Below are 17,784 nucleotides of genomic sequence, written 5' to 3' on the forward strand. Positions count from 1 at the left end.
CTTCATGGATAATTCAGGACATCAGTTTCTTATGGCCTTTACTAATGTCTCAGAAGCCTTTCTCATGGGAGCTATTTTGCCTCCAGCATCTGCCCATTGGTTGCCTTATTTTTAATCCAAAAGAAAATAATTTTTAGAATATAATTTGTAAGATGAATTCCTGAACTTTAAATAGTCTCTATGGTAATAAATGTTTCTTTTTTCCTCTGTCTTTCATACCATTGTAATAGTAAATGTTGAAGCTGTAATAGTATTAAGAAGGCTGTATTTAGAAGTCTACTATATAGCCAGCAGAGCACTTTTAAATGTTACTGAATTAAATTCTCCCTATAATCTTAGAAATAAGAAATCTGACTCAAAGTCATTGGTTCACAGCCTGTAATCCTAGCTATGTGGGAGGCTTAAGGATATGAGGATCACAATTCAAGCCAAGCCAGGACAGGGAAATCCAGGAAACTCTTCAGTGAACCAGCAAAAAGCCAGAAGTGGAACTGTGGCTCAAGAAGTAGATCACTAACCTTGAGCAAATAAGTTTCAGAGCCCAGGCCCTGAGTTAAAACTAAGTATTGGCACAAACCTTTTTATAAAAATAAATCTCATTCAGAGAGCGAGTTATTCTCAACTACATAGTGAGAAAACCGAATTTATCTCCAAAGATTTTTACTCTTATTTGTTTTCTCTTTTTCTTTTAAACTATTAAAATCAACACAAAGTAGTCAGATTTACTGAGTAACTTTCACCTGTCTTTTATCTGTTATTTCATTACAAAAGAACAGTTATTTGGTTTGGGGTCAGAAATTAATGTTAATAATTCACCAGTTACTTATATCTGAATATCAGCTGTTCTTTATTTTGAAAGTGATCTTAATCTTTTTTTAAATACATAGGACTCAGGATTTAAAAACAAAAAAGCATCACATTCCAGTGGTTGATCGAACACCCCTGGAGCCCCCACCCATCGTGGTAGTGGTGATGGGGCCCCCAAAAGTTGGAAAGAGTACTTTGATACAGTGCCTCATCCGGAATTTCACCAGACAGAAGCTGACAGAGATCAGAGGCCCTGTGACAATTGTGTCAGGTGAGCAGGTGCTGACATGGAACTCTCCTGATAGATTTTGCCTGAAGAACACATATATTTTTGTTGCTTTTTTTGACCAGAAACTTAAAGTAATAATGTATGGTATCATATTATCATTCTTTTGCTTTACTAAGTTGTCAGATGTAGCTTCACAAAGAGGTAGGTTCCTAGAGAAAATAGTGGCTATATCTATGTCTGTACCTCTCTATATAGAGAGATATAGAGAGTTCTACATCTGCTTTAGCCAACTGGGCAGGTGGCAAAAGGTATATATATATAGAAAGGAAAAGCTTAGTTAGGCACCGGTTGCTTACACCTATAGTCCTTGCTACTTAGGAGAGATCTGAGGATCATGGTTCGAAGCCAGCCTGGGCAGGAAAGCGTGTGAGACTCTTTATCTCCAATAAACTACTAAAAAAAACAAAATGCTGTAAGTGGCTGTGACTCAAGTGGTAAATCCCTCGCCCTGAGTAAAAAAAGTTCAGGTACAGTACCTAGGTCTGGAGGACTAACTCCCCCCCCCCCCAAAAAAAAAAAAGAAAAAAGGAGGAAAGGCTTAGATAAGGCTTACCATCCTGAGCACTTTCATTTAACAGATAGTAAGTAGTACCTGCTTGCATACCTGTCTTTTCTGTATATATTTTTTATTGTAAAAATACTATACAGAGGGGTTACAGTTACATGAGTAAGGTAATGAGTACATTTCCTCTTGAGCCTCCTTTGTTTTTCCCCTACCATTCCTTCCCTCCCCACCTTCCCAACTCTTCCCCCCTCCCCCCAAAGCAAAGTTGTAAAGTTCATTTTCAACATAGTGTCTTGTACATCTCATTGTTAAAATGAGTCAACCTATATCCTTATTTCAGCATTTTGTTATTTCCCTTCCCCTCCCCAAATTAGAAAAATTTATATACTAGATTCAGGGCACCGGAATCAAATACAGTGAAAATGGGTTATGCCATGGGGGAAGAACATACAAAAGAAACAAAAAAAATTACATGATACATTATAAGTACATTAAAAACAACAACAAGAAAGGTAAAACCACTTGTGTCTCTATCTTGGGGTTCATTTCACTTAACATCATCTTATCTGGTCATATGTACACAGCTTTTGACCATTCCTGCTTGTCCGACATAGACTAGTTATTGCAAATATGAGAAACCATGAGACCTATGTTTCTTTGGGCCTGGCTTATTTAATATAATTTTTTCCAAGTCTTTCCATTTCCAAACAAATGGGGCGCTGTCATTCTCCCTGATGGAGGCATTGAATTCCATTGTATATATATACCACGTGTTCTTGATCCATTCATCTACTGAGGGGCATCTGGGTTGGTTCCATATCTTAGCTATGGTGAATAATGCTGCAATAAACATAGTTGTGCTGGTAGCCTTGTTTGTGATTGTTTGGGTAAATGCCCAAAAGTGGGATTGCTGGGTCATAGGGGAACTCTGTGGAGTCTTTTGAGGAGCTTCCATACTGCTTTCCAAAGTGGTTAAACAAGTTTACACTCCCACCAACAATGCAGTAGGGTCCCCTTTTGGCCACATCCCCTCCAGCATTTGTTGTTATTAGATTTCTTGATTATAGCCATTCTAACTGGGGTGAGGTGGAATCTCGATGTTGTCTTGAATTGCATTTCTTTTATGGCTAGAGAAGTTCAGCCTTTCTTAATTTGTCTATTGGCCATTCTTATTTCCTCTTCAGAGTAGTTTCTCTTTAAATCTTTAGCCCACTTATTTATGGGGCAGTTGTTTCTTTGAGGATTTCTTTTGGGGGATTTAATTTTTTGAGTTCTACGTATATTTTAGATATGAGACCCTTATCGGTTATATGGCTAGTAAAGCTCTCCCACTCCGTGGGCTTTCTGTTGATCTTGCTATCTATGTCCTTAGCCATGCAGAAGCTCTGCAGTTTCATGCAATCCCATTTGTCCAACCTTTCTTTGATTTGTTGTTTCTGGGTCTTTATTAAGAAAATTTTGGTCTGTGCCAAGGAGCCCTAGAGTTTCTCTTATTCCTTCCTATAATGTTTTCAGAGTGTCTGCTTTGACTTCGAGGTCTTTGGTCCATTTGGAGTTGATTCTGATGCAGGTGTTTAACCAATTTTGCCAGCACCATTTAAGAGGCTGTCTTTCTTCCATTCTATTTTTTTAGCTCCCTTATCAAAGATTAGGTGGGTATAGGTCTGTGAGTTCATTTCTGGGTCTTCAGTTCTATTCCATTGGCCCTCAGGTCTGTTCTTGTGCCAGTACCAAGCTGTTTTGATTACTATGGCTTTGGAGTAGAGTTTAAAATTTGGTATTGATATTCTTCCAGCACTGTTCAGTCTGCTAAGGATTGTTTTTGCTATTCAGGGTTTCCTATGAATTTTTGGGCTGCTTCTATTTCATTGAAGAATGAGTTTGAAATATTGATAGGTAGTGCATTGAATTTGTAGATAGCCTTTGGCAGTATTGCCATTTTTCACGATGTTAATCCTCCCAATCCAGTAGCAAAGAAGGTTTTTCACTTCCTTAGTTCTGCTTTAATTTCCTTTGTCCAGTTTTTAAAGTTTTCATTGTAGAGGTTGTTCACTTCCATACTTGTCTTCTTAAAGCCATTTTTTTTCTTTTGTTCAGTACTGAGTTTGAATTCAGGCACTCCTATCACTGAGCCACATTTTAGCCACTTTTGCACTTGTAATTTTTGAGATAGGGTCTTGATTCCTGCCCAGGTGAGCATCTAGACCTCAGTCTACCTATTCTAGGTTCCTGATTGTAACTAGGGTGACAGGTGCATGCTACCATGCCCAGCTAGGGTCTCAGACTTTACTCTAGGCTGTCCTTTAACTTCTGTCCTTCCCATCTCAGCTGCTCAAATTGCTAGGATTATAGATGAGACCCACTAACTTCCCAGCTTCAAAGCCACATTCTTAGGGCTCCTTTTTCTGTAAAAAACATGTTGCTTTTGGTGATGGTGACCTTTATGAGTTTGGGGGAAAATTAGAAGTAAAAAAAACAGCAGTGTCGGCTGGGACAGTGGTTTAGAGTGCTTGCCTTGCATGCATGAGGCCCTGGGTTTGATTCCTCAGCACTATATAAGCAGAAAAAGCCAGAAGTGGCACTGTGGCTCAAGTGATAGAGCGCTAGCCTTGAGCTGAAGAGCTCAGGCCCCACTACCAACACCGCCCCCCCCCCCTAAAAAAAGGCTATGTTGAATCTGAACTTTATTATTACGATAATAATACAGCTGAATTGAGGTCTTTAGGATGTCCTTATTGATTATTTTTATTGTAATTGAGAATTATTGTTCTGTGAAGATTATTTGTGTTTTTTTTTTTAACCTCCAGGCCAGCACTCTACTATGAGAGCCACAGTTTCACTCCTAGCTTTTTGGTGCTTAAGTGGAAATAAGTGTCTTAAGGACTTTCTTGCTCTGGCTGGCTTCAAACCATGGTCCTCAGATTTCAGCCTCCTGAGTAGCTAGGATTACAAGAATGAGCTACTGATGCCTAGCCTTCTGTTTTAATTTTAAGGATGCTGTTAACTATGGTGGAAAATGGAAATTGGCAGAGATAAAAGTGTTGACCTGTTGCTAAACAGCAAGGTCATCATGGTCACTCATCCAGTCAGAGTTTACCTATTTTAATACTTTATCAGGATAGAGTTGGTATTAATGAAAGAACCATGAAGGAAACCAAGATGAAATTTGCATTAGTTTGCCAGTTTTTTTCCTGTAAAAATTAACTTCTAATAAATGTACATAGTGTTATAATGGCTATGCTTTTAAAATGGTCAGAGTTAATAGTCTTGTCAGGTTCTTTTAAGAAGCAGAATCTTTATCTTTTCATTTATAGGTAAGAAGCGCAGACTCACCTTTATTGAATGTGGGTGTGACATTAATATGATGATTGATCTGGCTAAAGTAGCAGATCTGGTAAGTCAATAGGGGCATTTGGGTTTTTAAAAAAGAAAACAACAATATAATGGGCTGTTTGAATTTTATTCTGAAGGAATTTTGTTGATTGTCCAGAAATGAGAAGCCAAGTACTGGTAGATATTACCTGTAATACTGACTACTCAGGAGGCTAAGGTATGAGGATCACCTTACAAAACCAGCCTAGACAGGAAAGTTCTTTAGACTTTTACCTCTTATTAACCACCAAAAAGTTGGAAATATATCTATGGCTCCTGTGGTAGAACACTAGCCTTGAGCAAAAATGTTAAGGAACAATGCTCAGGCCCTGAGTTCAAGTCCTAGTACCAGCACAAAAACAAGGAAAGAAATGAGAAATATAAGTACCAGCACAAAAACAAGGAAAGAAATGAGAAATATAATGAAAAGAAAGCTACATTAGATATGATTGGAAGGATCAGTGCCTTGTACTTGATAGGAGTACTTTCTACCATTTTAGCCACTTGGTCACCTTTCTTGCATTGGTTATTTTTAAATAGTGTCTTGCTTCCTGCCTGGGCTAGCCTAGACTATGACCCTCCTATGTGTGGCTCCTCTCCCCATCTAGGGATGAGAGATGTGAACTCCTGTTCTTAATGATTCTGGAACTTTCATTTTAATAATGGTAAAATTAAATACATAGCTTGTCCTAGTGAAGTGGTCAGTTTATCAGTAGCAAATCTAAATAGTGCTGGGTGCTGGTGGCTCATGCCTGTAATCCTAGCTACTCAGGAGGCAGAGATCTGAGGATGGCAGTTCAAAGCCAACCCAGGCAGGAAAGTCCATGAGACTCTTATCTCCAATTAACCACCAGAAAACCAGAAGTGATGCTGTAGCTCAAGTGGTAGAGCACTAGCCTTGACCTGAAGAGCTAAGGGACAGTGCCTCACCCAGAATTCAAGCCCCATGACAGAGAGAGAGAGAGAAAGGAAAGAAGGAAGGAAGGAAAAGAAAGCTCTAAATAGTGTATTTTGCATATGGAAGATTTGTAGCCTCAAATGCATTTTCTAACAAGTAGTACTCATTATTTCTGATACTCTATTACCTGTCTTTAAAGCTAGCATGACAGGATGGCAGATACCTTGGTTACTTGTTTTATATATGTATTAGTTAGCCCATACTGGGGCTTGATATCAAGGTCTTGTGCTCTTGCTTGATTTTTTCACTCACATTCTACCGCTTGAGCCACGCCTCCACTTCCAGCTTTTTTCAAGTAAGGTAAGAGGGAGTCTCACAGACTTTCTTGCCTGGCCTTTGTGAATCCTAAGCGCTCAGCCTCCTGAATAGCTAGGTTTACAGGTCTGAGCCACCAATGCCTAGCTCAGAGTATTACTCATTTCATAATGGAGATTAGAATTCTTCTCTATTTTCTTCAATTTTGAGACATCTGGTAATTTTTTTTGAAGTTGAAGAATGTCATGAATGAATTGATAAACACTGACTCAAACCATTTTTTCCCCCCACGGGAGTGTCAGTCATGAGGCTTGAACTCTGGGCCTGGGTGCTGTCCCTGAGCTCTTTAGCTCAGCTGAGCCACAGTGCCACTTTTGGTTCTCTTAGTGGTTTATTGGAGATAGGAGTCTCACAGACTTTCCCGTCAGGGCTGGCTTTGAATCATGATCTTTAGATCTCAGCCTCCTTAGTAGCTAGGATTATAGGGGTGAGCCACCAGCACTCAGCGCAAACCATTTTTGACTATTACATGACGAAGGAGGCATAGCTTCTCAAGCAGAAACTCTAATAAATTACGTAGCATGTTAAGATAAATTCATGTAAGTTTGGTATTATGAGTCCTAGTCCTATATAGAAACTCAAAAAATACTCCTGCTAGTTTTTTTTTCCCCCTTTCTTCTTCTGGTTAAGAAGTAAAAAGTGGGGCTGGGAAGGTGGCTCAGTGGTAGAGCGCTTGCCTTGCATGCCTGAGGCCCTGGGTTCGATCCTCAGAACTACATAAGCAAAAAGAAAAAAAGCCGGAAGCGGCGCTGTGGCTCAGGTGGTAGAGCGCTAGCCTTGAGCTGAAGAGCTGAGGGACAGCGCCCAAGCCCAGAGTTCAGGCCCCACGACCGGAACCCCCCCCCCCCCCCCCCCCCCCGCAAAAAAGTACAAAGTGGGATTTTTGAAGCTTTCAGATAGTTTGTCTTTTATACTGGGTAATTTAACCAAATCTCCTTGATTTATTATTGAGTTTTTTTCTTTCTTTTACTGTTTATTCTCATTCATCCAGAGTTTTGAGCTGGAAGTTTAATGTTCTGGTTGGCATTGTCCAGCCAGAAAGTGGTGCTTTCTCTGTCAAGGCAATCCCCAAGAATCACTTGGCAGGAGTCAGCAAATTTTAAAGGGCTGGAGAGAAGCCATGCATGCCTTGTGGATCAGGGACTTTGTGATGCTTCTGCTTAACCCTGAACTTGTAGTACAAAAGCAGTGTAGATATATGTGTCTTGATGTGGCTGTGTTCCCATAAAGCTTTAGTTGTGTATGTAGACTCTGGGCTGGGTTTGACCCATGAGCCATACTTTGCTGGCCCTAGGTTTAGATGGTCTTTTTGGATAACTTCCTTGAGAAATTGTGTTCTGTTTTTAGGTACTGATGCTCATAGATGCCAGCTTTGGGTTTGAAATGGAAACATTTGAGTTTCTAAATATCTGTCAAGTACATGGCTTTCCTAAAATTATGGGAGTTCTCACTCACCTAGACTCTTTCAAGCACAATAAACAACTGAAGAAGACAAAGAAACGGTTAAAACACAGGTTTTGGACAGAAGTCTACCCGGTAAGAAGAGAAATTATTATTACTGGGCATTAACATTTAAAGTCCTTTAGGGGACTAGAGGTATGGCTCAAATGACAGAGTGTCAGCCTTAAGTGAAAAAGACAAGTGGGAGTGGCAAGGCCCTGTGTTCAAGCCCCAGTCCCAGCATGAAAGGAAAAAATAAAGTCAGAATGAAGAAACATGAATAAACATCTTATTAGGCTTTATTTGCTGAATTTCTTGTATTTATCGGCTCCTGGTCCTTGAAATCTTTCCCTTAAGATAGATTTTAACCTCTGTCCCTATCTGATTTACTTCTGTACCACTTACACGAGACATGATTTAATAAAGTCACTAGAAGTTTCTCTTAGTTCAGGACCAGCACCTGTCACACCTCTCTCCCTTCCCCTTGTGGGCCTTGAGCTACAGAGTCCTGTGCCTTGAGACCTCTTCTTGTGACCTAAGGAGCTATTCCTACCAGGCCTTCACCTGGAAGTCCCAAAGAAGTTGACTAGGCCCAGGAAGCAGTGGGTGGCAGCTTCCCTGTTGTTCTCTCTTAGTATTCTTGCTTCTTAGGGCCTTTATTTTGCTATGTTATTTTCATTATTATTTTTTGTTTGTTTATGTTTAGGGTGCCAAGCTGTTTTATCTTTCTGGGATGGTCCATGGAGAGTATCAGAATCAAGAGATACACAATCTGGGTCGTTTCATTACAGTTATGAAGTTCAGGCCTCTCATGTGGCAAACCTCTCACCCTTATGTCCTGGCAGACAGGTAAAAAGATGAATGTAAATATTTCCTTCCTGGCTCATTTATTTTAAAGCTAAAAGGATCAGAAAAATTAAGAAAGAACAGTAATAATACATACTTTGTGCCATCAACAGAAAAATATTGTGCCCTCAGGGCATATGAGATCTGTACAGAAAACTAGGAGCTGGGACCAGAGGTAGAGCTCTGTGGTGTTGAGCTTTCTTGTGAGGTCTGGGTTCAGTCCTTTGCTCTGTGAAAAGAGAGACAGCAGAAGGATTTTGGAGGAGGAGAATTTTGCAGTAGTCTCAATTTCCAGTGACCCTCATCCTTGTTTGCTTCAGTCACCCAGTGTGCCTTTATTCTACATCCTGTTGCTACTGGAAATATTTTTCTCATCCTGGAATAGTCTTTATCCTCCTGCTGGGATCCAGGCCACAATAAACTACCCAGAATACTCTTCCATGAAGGGTTATTCTGAACATGTTCTTTGACCTCATATGATGCCACTTCCCTTTGTGTTATCTCATGGAATGTGCTCTCACAGGCAGTCTTAGAGAGATGGAGCTGCCTATCCTCTGGTAGATAATGAACCCTACTTTCTGACTCCAGTGGTTTCTTAGTATGCTTAATGAATGAGATTGATTTTGTCTTTGTCTTTGTCTTTGTTTCTTATGGTGTTAGGAATTGACCTTAACACATGCTACAAAAGGCTTCTAATATTAACCCTCACCCCAGCTCATGAATGAAAATGTGAAGAATTAACAAACCCTGAAGGAAAGCATATAATCATGTTTTCTTTTTGTAGGATGGAAGATTTGACAAACCCTGAGGATATCCGGAAAAATATAAAGTGTGATCGAAAAGTATCTATTTATGGTTATTTAAGAGGTGCACACTTGAAAAATAAAAGCCAGATTCACATGCCAGGTATTGTATTCTTATAAAATATTCTTTATTTGTAGAAGTCTTGGGGTCACTTCTCAGGGAAGCTGATCAAATAATGAAAACTAGACAGAATCACCTTGTTGAATGGAGGTTTTATTTTTATCTATCTATCTGTCTATCTGTTACCTATTTTACTGTTACTGGGGTTTGAACTTAGGGTCTGAGCACTGCCCCTTACCTTTTTCCTCTCAAGGTGGATACTCTACCATTTGAGCCACACCTCCACTTCCAGCTTTTTGGTGGTTAATTGGAAGATAAAGGGTCTCAAGGATTTTTCTGCATGCTGGCTTCATAATCCTTAGGTCTCAGCCTCTTGAGTCGCTTGGATTTCATGTATGAGCCACAGTGTCTGGGGTGTTGGAAGTTTTACAGATAGCCCAGCTGTGTGTTGAGTAAACATTGTGTCATTTAGTCGAAGCACAAGTTCCACTGTTGAATGATACCTGTTGTAGTGCCATGATTTATTTTCCTTCGGGCATTTTTGCCAAGTTGGCACTTGTTGATTTCCTCTCAGCTAAAGTTGCTTTCTGGGTTTAATCCTTAGGTGTGGGAGATTTTGCTGTGAGTGACGTCAGTTTCCTCCCAGACCCCTGTGCTCTTCCTGAACAGCAAAAGAAGCGTTGTTTAAATGAGAAGGAGAAGTTGGTTTATGCACCTCTTTCTGGAGTTGGGGGTGTGCTATATGACAAAGACGCTGTTTATGTTGACCTTGGTGGCAGCCATGGATTCCAGGGATTGGTAAGAGGGGAGTCTTGGTTCTCAATTGCTTTTCTCTATTTCTACTATGAAAAAGGCCCACATACATACTGTAATAATTTAGACATCGTATCAGCAGGATAGCGTCTTGCCCTTCATACCTCTGGTCTATAGTCTATGGGTACCCTGCCCCTGTGATGCCTACATGGCTCACCTGGACATAGACCAGTGTTTTCCAGCTCTCATTGGTCTTATCCTTTTTTAAAATTCAGAATGATCTCCTTGTTTTGCTTTTTAAAATGGACTGTTTTTGTGTGTGTGTGCTGGTCCTGGGGCTTGAATCCAGGGCCTGGGCACCATTTCAGAGCTTCTGTAATCTAGGTTAGGTCTCCACAACTTGAGCCACTGCTTTGCTTCCAGCTTTTAGTTGGTTAATTAGAGATAAGAGTCTCATGACTTTCTTGCCTGAGCAAACTGTGATCTTCAGATCTCAGCCTCCTGAGGAGGGTTACAGGTGTGAATGACCAGTACCTGGCTAAGACTCTGTTTTTATTTTTTCAGTTTTGAAATGGGATTTTATTGGGTCAAAATAATTCTTGTACTATTTAGATTACCAATTGATAAGAATTTTGGAGTAGCTTAATGAAGGTAACAATTAATCTTAAGCTTTGTTAAAAGAATTTTCGGGGCTGGGAAGGTGGCTCAGTGGTAGAGCGCTTGCCTTGCATGCTCGAGGCCCTGGGTTCAATTCCTCAGCACCACATAAGCAAAAAGAAAAAAGCCGGAAGTGGTGCTGTGGCTCAAGTGGTAGAGCGCTAGCCTTGAGCTGAAGAGCTGGGGGACAGTGCCCAGGCCCAGAGTTCAAGCCCCACGACCGGACCAAAAAAAAAAAAAGAATTTTCTTATTTCTGAGGCAGTAAGAAAGGTTTACAGAAGATGCTTTAGGATAATTTTGGTAAAATGTTGAAATAAGTGTGTCACTCACTCCAGGAACCTAGTGCTTCCGTCATTTGCCCTTTCTTGGTATCCTTGATTGACAGGAGGAGACAGGGCCTACACATGAACTGGTCCAGAGTCTCATTTCCACCCATGCCACCATTGATGCCAAGATGGCTTCCAGCAGAGTGGCACTTTTTACTGATTCCAAACCTCTTGAGTCAGAAGAAGTAGATAACCAAGGGTAAGTCTACTTGTCTTCTATTTTTAATGAATAAAAATAAAAACATCCATCCTTTTGCATCATTACATGTTTTTTATTTTGCCAGAAATTACTCTGGGCTTTTTGTTTTGCTTTGTATATATTTCTCAGGGATTTTTTGTTGTTGTTGTTGTTTGTTTTTTTGACTTGTATTTTTGACTAGTATTTTCTCAAAACAACATGATTTGTATTCAGTAGAAGTATTCAAGATATTCCTCAAATACTACAAAGTCCTTTCCATAGCTTGCTTATAGTTTCCAAGCAGACCAAAAGCCATTTGACTATATTTTGGTTGGCTAGGTTCTGGAGCAGTCAGGGAACTCATTGTGTTATCCAGAGCTGCTCACCTAGTCTCTGAAAGTAAGTTTACTTTAGATTGCTTTGTTTTAGTTTGAGAAGGGAAACTATACCTTTATACGTAGTGGATATTTGATAAAACATTGCTTGTGCTGTTGTGTTGTGCTGATTTATGCTTCATAATCTGGATGTGTATGTGTACGTGTATAGCCCTGGGGCTTGAACTTAGCATGGGTGCAGTCCCTGAGCTGCTTTTGCTCAAGGCTAGCATTCTTCTACTTTAGCCCCAGCTTCACTTCTGGCTTATTGGTGGTTATTTGGAGATAGAGTCTTGCAGATTTTCCTGCCTGGGCTGGTTTTGAACCACAATCCTCTGATCTCAGCCTCTTGCATAGTACAGGCATGAACCACTGGTACCAGCAATGATAGAGATTTATATGTAGCATGCATAATTAGTTAACATAGCTGGAAGAGGACTCCACTGCTGCACTGTTTTTGTGTATTCTGGCTGTCCTTGTCTACATTGATATTTCTTTTTCTAACATACTTATGTGCAGAAATTTTATTTCTATGTCTGAGCATATAAATATACATATATATGTATGCCATCTTTATGAATGAGCATATATATGTATATATGCCATTTTTGTATGACTGAGCATATATTAATATACTATCTTCATGTCTGAGATACTGTATATACACCATCTTTATGTTTGAACATATATAGATGTCATCTTCATGTGTGTCTGAGCATACATACATATATAACCATTATGTATATCTGAGCATTATATATAATATATATAATTGATGCCGGGCATGTACTACTGCATCTAGCCATGAATTATGAGTTGGAGGTCTCTTAAACATTATTGCCTTGAGTTGTCCTTGAACTGCAGTCCTCCAGATTTTAGCCTCCCAACTAACTAGGATTACAGATGTGAGCCATTTGGTTTCAGTTGATTTTTTTTAAGTTATTCTTTTAGTTTCTCTTAAGTTCTTCACAAATGTATTGTTAGGAATTGTGCATGATTTTGTTTATTGACCATTCCAGTGTTTATCAAAAAAATTTTTTTATGCTATGGCATCTTAAACTATTCCTTGATGTTTTCTATTTCTTTGCATTTTTATTGACTGTTGCCTTTCTAAAGGAGCTTGTTCCTGCACAAGTTGAATTTTTTTGTCACTACTTGGTAATTTAGGCTGTGGATGCCCAAAGAGGAGAAGCAAATGGATATGAAAACTGGTCGAGTACGTCGGAAAGCTATTTTTGGAGATGAAGATGAGTCTGGAGACAGTGACGGAGATGATGAAGAGATGTCTGAAGGTGACAAGTCAGAAAATAGTGATGATGAAGCAGAAGAGGAGGAGGAAGATGCTGGAACAACCCAAGACAAATATGTGATGATGAGGGGCATCAAGCGGCAAAAACTGGAAGAAGACAGCGAGGTGGATTTGCCAGCATTTGCTGACAGTGATGATGATCTTGAGCAGAGCTCAGGGGGTGAAGGAGAAGCTGAGGAAGCTGATGAAAGCAGTGAAGAAGATTCTGTTGTAGAAGGAGGGAGGAGCATTTTGGAATCGAAGACAGTTGGAGAAGGTAGTAAGGAAGGACTGTCTGCAGCTAACCACCAAAATGACAATCTGAATCTGGGGAAAAAGGCAGCCATTACTACATCTGATTCTGGTCACTGCACAGCAGAAGAGGTACTGGCATCTGAAGATGAATCAGAAGAAAGCTCTTCATTCAGTTCAGATGATGAGGATGCAGAAAGCACAGAGATTGGTAGGGAAAAGCTTGTAAAGCCTTCTCATATGGGCAGTGTGCAGGAACTCAGGTCGGAGAACTTAATTGATGAGACCAGTGATATTGAAGATTTACTCAAAGAGGAAGAAGAATATAAAGAAGAAAACAACTGTTCCACGGAAACTTCTGGTGAGTACCTGCTGCTTTTGGAACCCTGGCACTTGAGGTTTGCTGTCAGTAAGATATGTATATTTGCAATCCCTGTTCAGGGATTTTGCTGAGGCATGGATTGGATTTTGGGCTGAATTGAAGCTATGAGCCCGAAGAAGGGAGGACCAGCAGGCAGGTGTAACTGATGCGATGTTGGCCTTGGTCTTTCAGGTGCCCTCAAGTGGAAGGAAGACCTCTCCAGGAAGGCAGCAGAGGCCTTCCTGAGGCAACAACAGGCAACTCCAAACCTTCGAAAGCTTGTATATGGGACAGGTAAAGAGCACTGGTTCAGAATGAAGCAGAGTTCCACTTCTAATTTTAGATTCTTTTCTGAAAAGGAGATGAGAGATTTGGTCAGAAGCTTAATTTTATGCTTAGCAGATTTGTTGTTTTTTTTTGTTTTTTTGGTTTTTTTTTTGGTGCCAGTACTGGGGCTTGAAGTTAGGACCTGGGTTCTGTCTCTTTTTTCACTGAGGGCTGGCATTGTTTCACTTAAGCTGACCTCCACTTCTGTTTCTTTGGTGGTTAATTAGAGATAAGAATCTCACAGACTTTTCTGCCCAGGCTGTCTTGGATTCACAATCCCCAGTTCTTAGCTTCCTGAGCAGTTAAGATTGTAGGCATGAATCACCAGTACCCAGCTTTGGCAGATTTTTTTTTGGGGGGGGGGGCCGATCGTGGGGCTTGAACTCTGGGCCTGGGCGCTGTCCCTCAGCTCTTCAGCTCAAGGCTAGCGCTCTACCACTTGAGCCACAGCACCACTTCCGGCTTTTTTCTTTTTGCTTATGTGGTGCTGAGGAATGGAACCCAGGGCCTCAGGCATGCAAGGCAAGCACTCTACCACTGAGCCACCTTTCCAGCCCCATGGCAGATTTTTTTTTGTACTTACATCTCTTAAGGACTGCAGACTGCATGAAAATTTTGATGATAATTCTGTTGATTATGTTATTTCATAGTCCTTACTTGAAGTCCTTTATGAGAATTTTTTGGTAGAATTAATGCCTATTATTTCTGCCTATGAAAAGGTGGTGTTTCCTTTCCTGAGAACGAGAATCCTGTGTTACACAATTTTATAGTTTTCTAATTTTATAGTTTATTAAACTTACCTGTGTGTTCTTTTTGGAAAAAGTGGATGTAGCAGAATAAGACAGAAGTAAATGTCAACTGGAGAGCTTTGTATGGGGCTTCTCGTCGCCACAAGATAAGATGAACTTCTGATTGGAAGGTTGATGTGTACTGATACTGATTTAGATTTTGCTTAAAAGACTCTAAATGAGCAGAAATTAATCAACCTTCGCAGAAACTATTCTATAATTTTTTTTTTTTCTGTAGTAGAACTTCAGCTAAAGGCTTGATATTTGTGCCCTGCTATTTGAGCCATGACTCATCCTTTCTACTTTAGTTTTATTTTTGGAATTTGCATTTATTCTCAGGCCCCCTTGGACTTCAGTCCTCCCATTACTACTTCCTAAGTAGTTGGATTGATGGGCACATGCCTAGGTTTGTTGGTTAAGATGAGAGTTTGTGAACTCTTTTTGCCTGGACCTTAAAACATAATCCTCCCATCTCTTTTTCCTGAATATAAACATGGGTACCACACCCAGCTTTCTTCATACTAATTTAAATCTCTGTCTTTAAATGTCCCTCCCCTATTCCAGACCCCAATCTTCGGATTTCCTCCTTGTTTTTTTTGGTTACTACCTTTTGGAAAGGTAAATTTTCTGTAAATAACCAAGGGATAGCCGCTGGCTTTTCCTTGTCAGTGATGAGGTGCTCTTGGTGTTTCTGTCTGGCTCAAGGCCATCATTAAATTGATCACAAAGGGGATCTTATTCCCTGAGTTCTTTTTTTCTCCCCCTCCCCCCCCCCCCATGGGGCCTGAACTCTGGGCCTGGGCGCTGTCCCTCAGCTCTTCAGCTCAAGGCTAGCGCTCTACCACTTGAGCCACAGCCCCACTTCCGGCTTTTTTCTTTTTGCTTATGTGGTGTTGAGGAATCGAACCCAGGGCCTCAGGCATGCAAGACAAGCGCTCTACCACTGAGCCACCTTCCCAGCACATTATTCCCTGAGTTCTAACATTTATGATCTGATAGGTTGGAGATGTGGAGTTCTGATAGAATTTTTGTCTTCAACTTTCTCTCATGGTGTTTTTAGTGACAGAGAACAGTGAAGAGGAAGATGGAGATACAGGAGAAGAACTTGGAGGACTCTTCCGAATCAGCCAGCCTGACAGAGGCTGTAAGCATAAGGCCGATTCTTTGGACTGCTCCAAATTTCTTGTGGAGGCACCACATGATTGGGACTTAGAGGAGGTAAGTTCTGTAGTATGATTAATGTTCATAAGAATTAGGGGGCTCAGTGGTAGAGGGCTTGCCTTGCCTGTGTGAGGCCCTGGGTTCAGTTTCTAGCACTACCAAAAAAAATAGCAATGAAAAAATTAGGGAATCTTTTATTTATTTGTTTTTTTTGGTGTTGGTTCTGGGGCTTGAATTCAGGTCTGAGCACTGTCTCTGAGCTTTTCTGCCCAAGGCTGGCACTCTACCACTTGAGTCACAGCTCCAATTTGGCTTTTCCAGTGGCCAGGCTGGTCACCAAAACTTTCCTGCTCAGGCTGGCTTTGATCCTCAGTCCTCAGATCTCAGCCTCCCAAGTAGCTAGGGTTACAAGTGTGAGCCACTGCCACTTGGTCAGGGAATTATATTAGAAGAACATAACCTGAATTCAGTATTACTTACCTGTCATTGGCTTAGTTTCAAGTATTCCTTTGCCCTCTTTTCTTTCTTCCTTCCCTTCTCCTGTTTCCCTTACTTTCCCTCCTATCCTCTTCCCCTCCCCGTCCTTTTGTGGCTTTGGGGTTTGAGTTTACTAAGCAGGTGCTGTACCACTTGAGCCTTACACCTATCTTTTTGTTTTGTTTTGTTTTTAAGTTATTTTTCAGATAAAATCTTGGTTTTTGCTTGTGGATGCCTCAGATTTCAATCCTCCCATTTGTGCTGCCCCCTGTAACTGGGATAACTGGCATACATTACCACGCCTGTTTTGTTTAGTTGAAATGGAGTGTTTTTGTCCTGGCTGGCCTTGAATTTTAGTCTTCCTGATCTCAGCCTATGATGAGCTGGGGTTACAAACATGAGCCATCATCCCTAACAAGAAACACTGATTTTTCTTTTACTGGAAAATGTTATTCTAGCATCATGATCTTCATTTATTGCTGCAAGTTGTTTATGGTTTCTATGGTTTTCCAGTGGCCAAAGGTAGAACTTACATTTTCAGTTTATAATCAGTACTAAATCTTACATCTGTATCAATTTTCTCTCTGGACACTTAAGTTATTCCCTGATTTAACTTGAAGATGAAAAAAATTAGAAAGCCATAGAACTTGTCATTTATTTGATTTCTCCCATGTTCACATCAGAATAGTGATTATACAGTACTTCTAGTATGGGTTATTATAGTAAATGTAAGTTATTTCCCTAATATTTATTTCTCTCTTTTTCTTTTTCTTTTTTTTTTTTTCTGGTGCCGGTATTGGGGCTTGAACTCAGGGCTTAGGTGCTGTCTGGAAGCTTTTTTGCTCAAGGTTATCAATCTACCACTAAAGAATCACAGATCCACTTCTGGCTTTTTGGTGGTTAATTGACTTTGCTTTTCAGGCTGAGCTTCAAACCATGATCCCCAGATGTCAGCCTCCTGAGTAGCTAGGATTACAGGCGGGAGCCACCACTTTTCATAAGTGGCCATGATATTTCACATTTCTTCCAGTAGAGTTTGTCAGCTCCTTCTCTACTTATATTTTGTAATCTATTTGATTATAGGGATCCTAGATGATATACAGTGGTATTTTATTAGGGTGTTAGGATTTCTGATGCCTACTGCCAATATCATTTCATGTGCTTTTTGGTCATTTCTATATACACTTGGAAGAAATATGTATTTGTATTGGTTGCCTACTTTTAAATTTTAGTTAATATATTCTGATTACCTTATTGGTACATGATCTATTTGGAAATATTTTTCTACCATTCTCTAGGAATGTCCTGTATACATGATAGCTGTGGATTAACAGTTAAGAAGAACACTTTGAAAATACTGTTAAAACTTTAAAGATTAGTGAATGAGTAAAATCAGATTATTTGCAAGGTCCATGAGCTCAGAGTATTTTTCTAAATCTCACTAG

The 17,784-nt window shown here is 40.2% G+C and overlaps 1 protein-coding gene across 3 annotated transcripts in view; it reads left to right on the plus strand.

The window, feature by feature from the left end:
- The window catches only part of Bms1 (BMS1 ribosome biogenesis factor), a 36,190-nt gene that overhangs the window by 1,580 nt on the left and 16,826 nt on the right, over positions 1 to 17,784 (plus strand). For all 3 annotated transcript variants that reach the window (XM_070020829.1, XM_070020827.1, XM_070020828.1), the window contains exons 3-12: positions 888 to 1,078; positions 4,916 to 4,995; positions 7,594 to 7,782; positions 8,393 to 8,535; positions 9,317 to 9,438; positions 10,001 to 10,194; positions 11,193 to 11,332; positions 12,853 to 13,586; positions 13,779 to 13,880; positions 15,762 to 15,919. In XM_070020829.1, the coding sequence (XP_069876930.1) occupies positions 888 to 1,078; positions 4,916 to 4,995; positions 7,594 to 7,782; positions 8,393 to 8,535; positions 9,317 to 9,438; positions 10,001 to 10,194; positions 11,193 to 11,332; positions 12,853 to 13,586; positions 13,779 to 13,880; positions 15,762 to 15,919 (2,053 nt within the window). The remainder of the gene's footprint in view (positions 1 to 887; positions 1,079 to 4,915; positions 4,996 to 7,593; positions 7,783 to 8,392; positions 8,536 to 9,316; positions 9,439 to 10,000; positions 10,195 to 11,192; positions 11,333 to 12,852; positions 13,587 to 13,778; positions 13,881 to 15,761; positions 15,920 to 17,784) is intronic.

This window comes from Dipodomys merriami, unplaced genomic scaffold (genome assembly GCF_024711535.1).
Source record: "Dipodomys merriami isolate MVZ:Mamm:240054 unplaced genomic scaffold, mDipMer1.0.p SCAF_14, whole genome shotgun sequence".
NCBI classification, from domain to species: Eukaryota; Metazoa; Chordata; class Mammalia; order Rodentia; family Heteromyidae; genus Dipodomys; species Dipodomys merriami.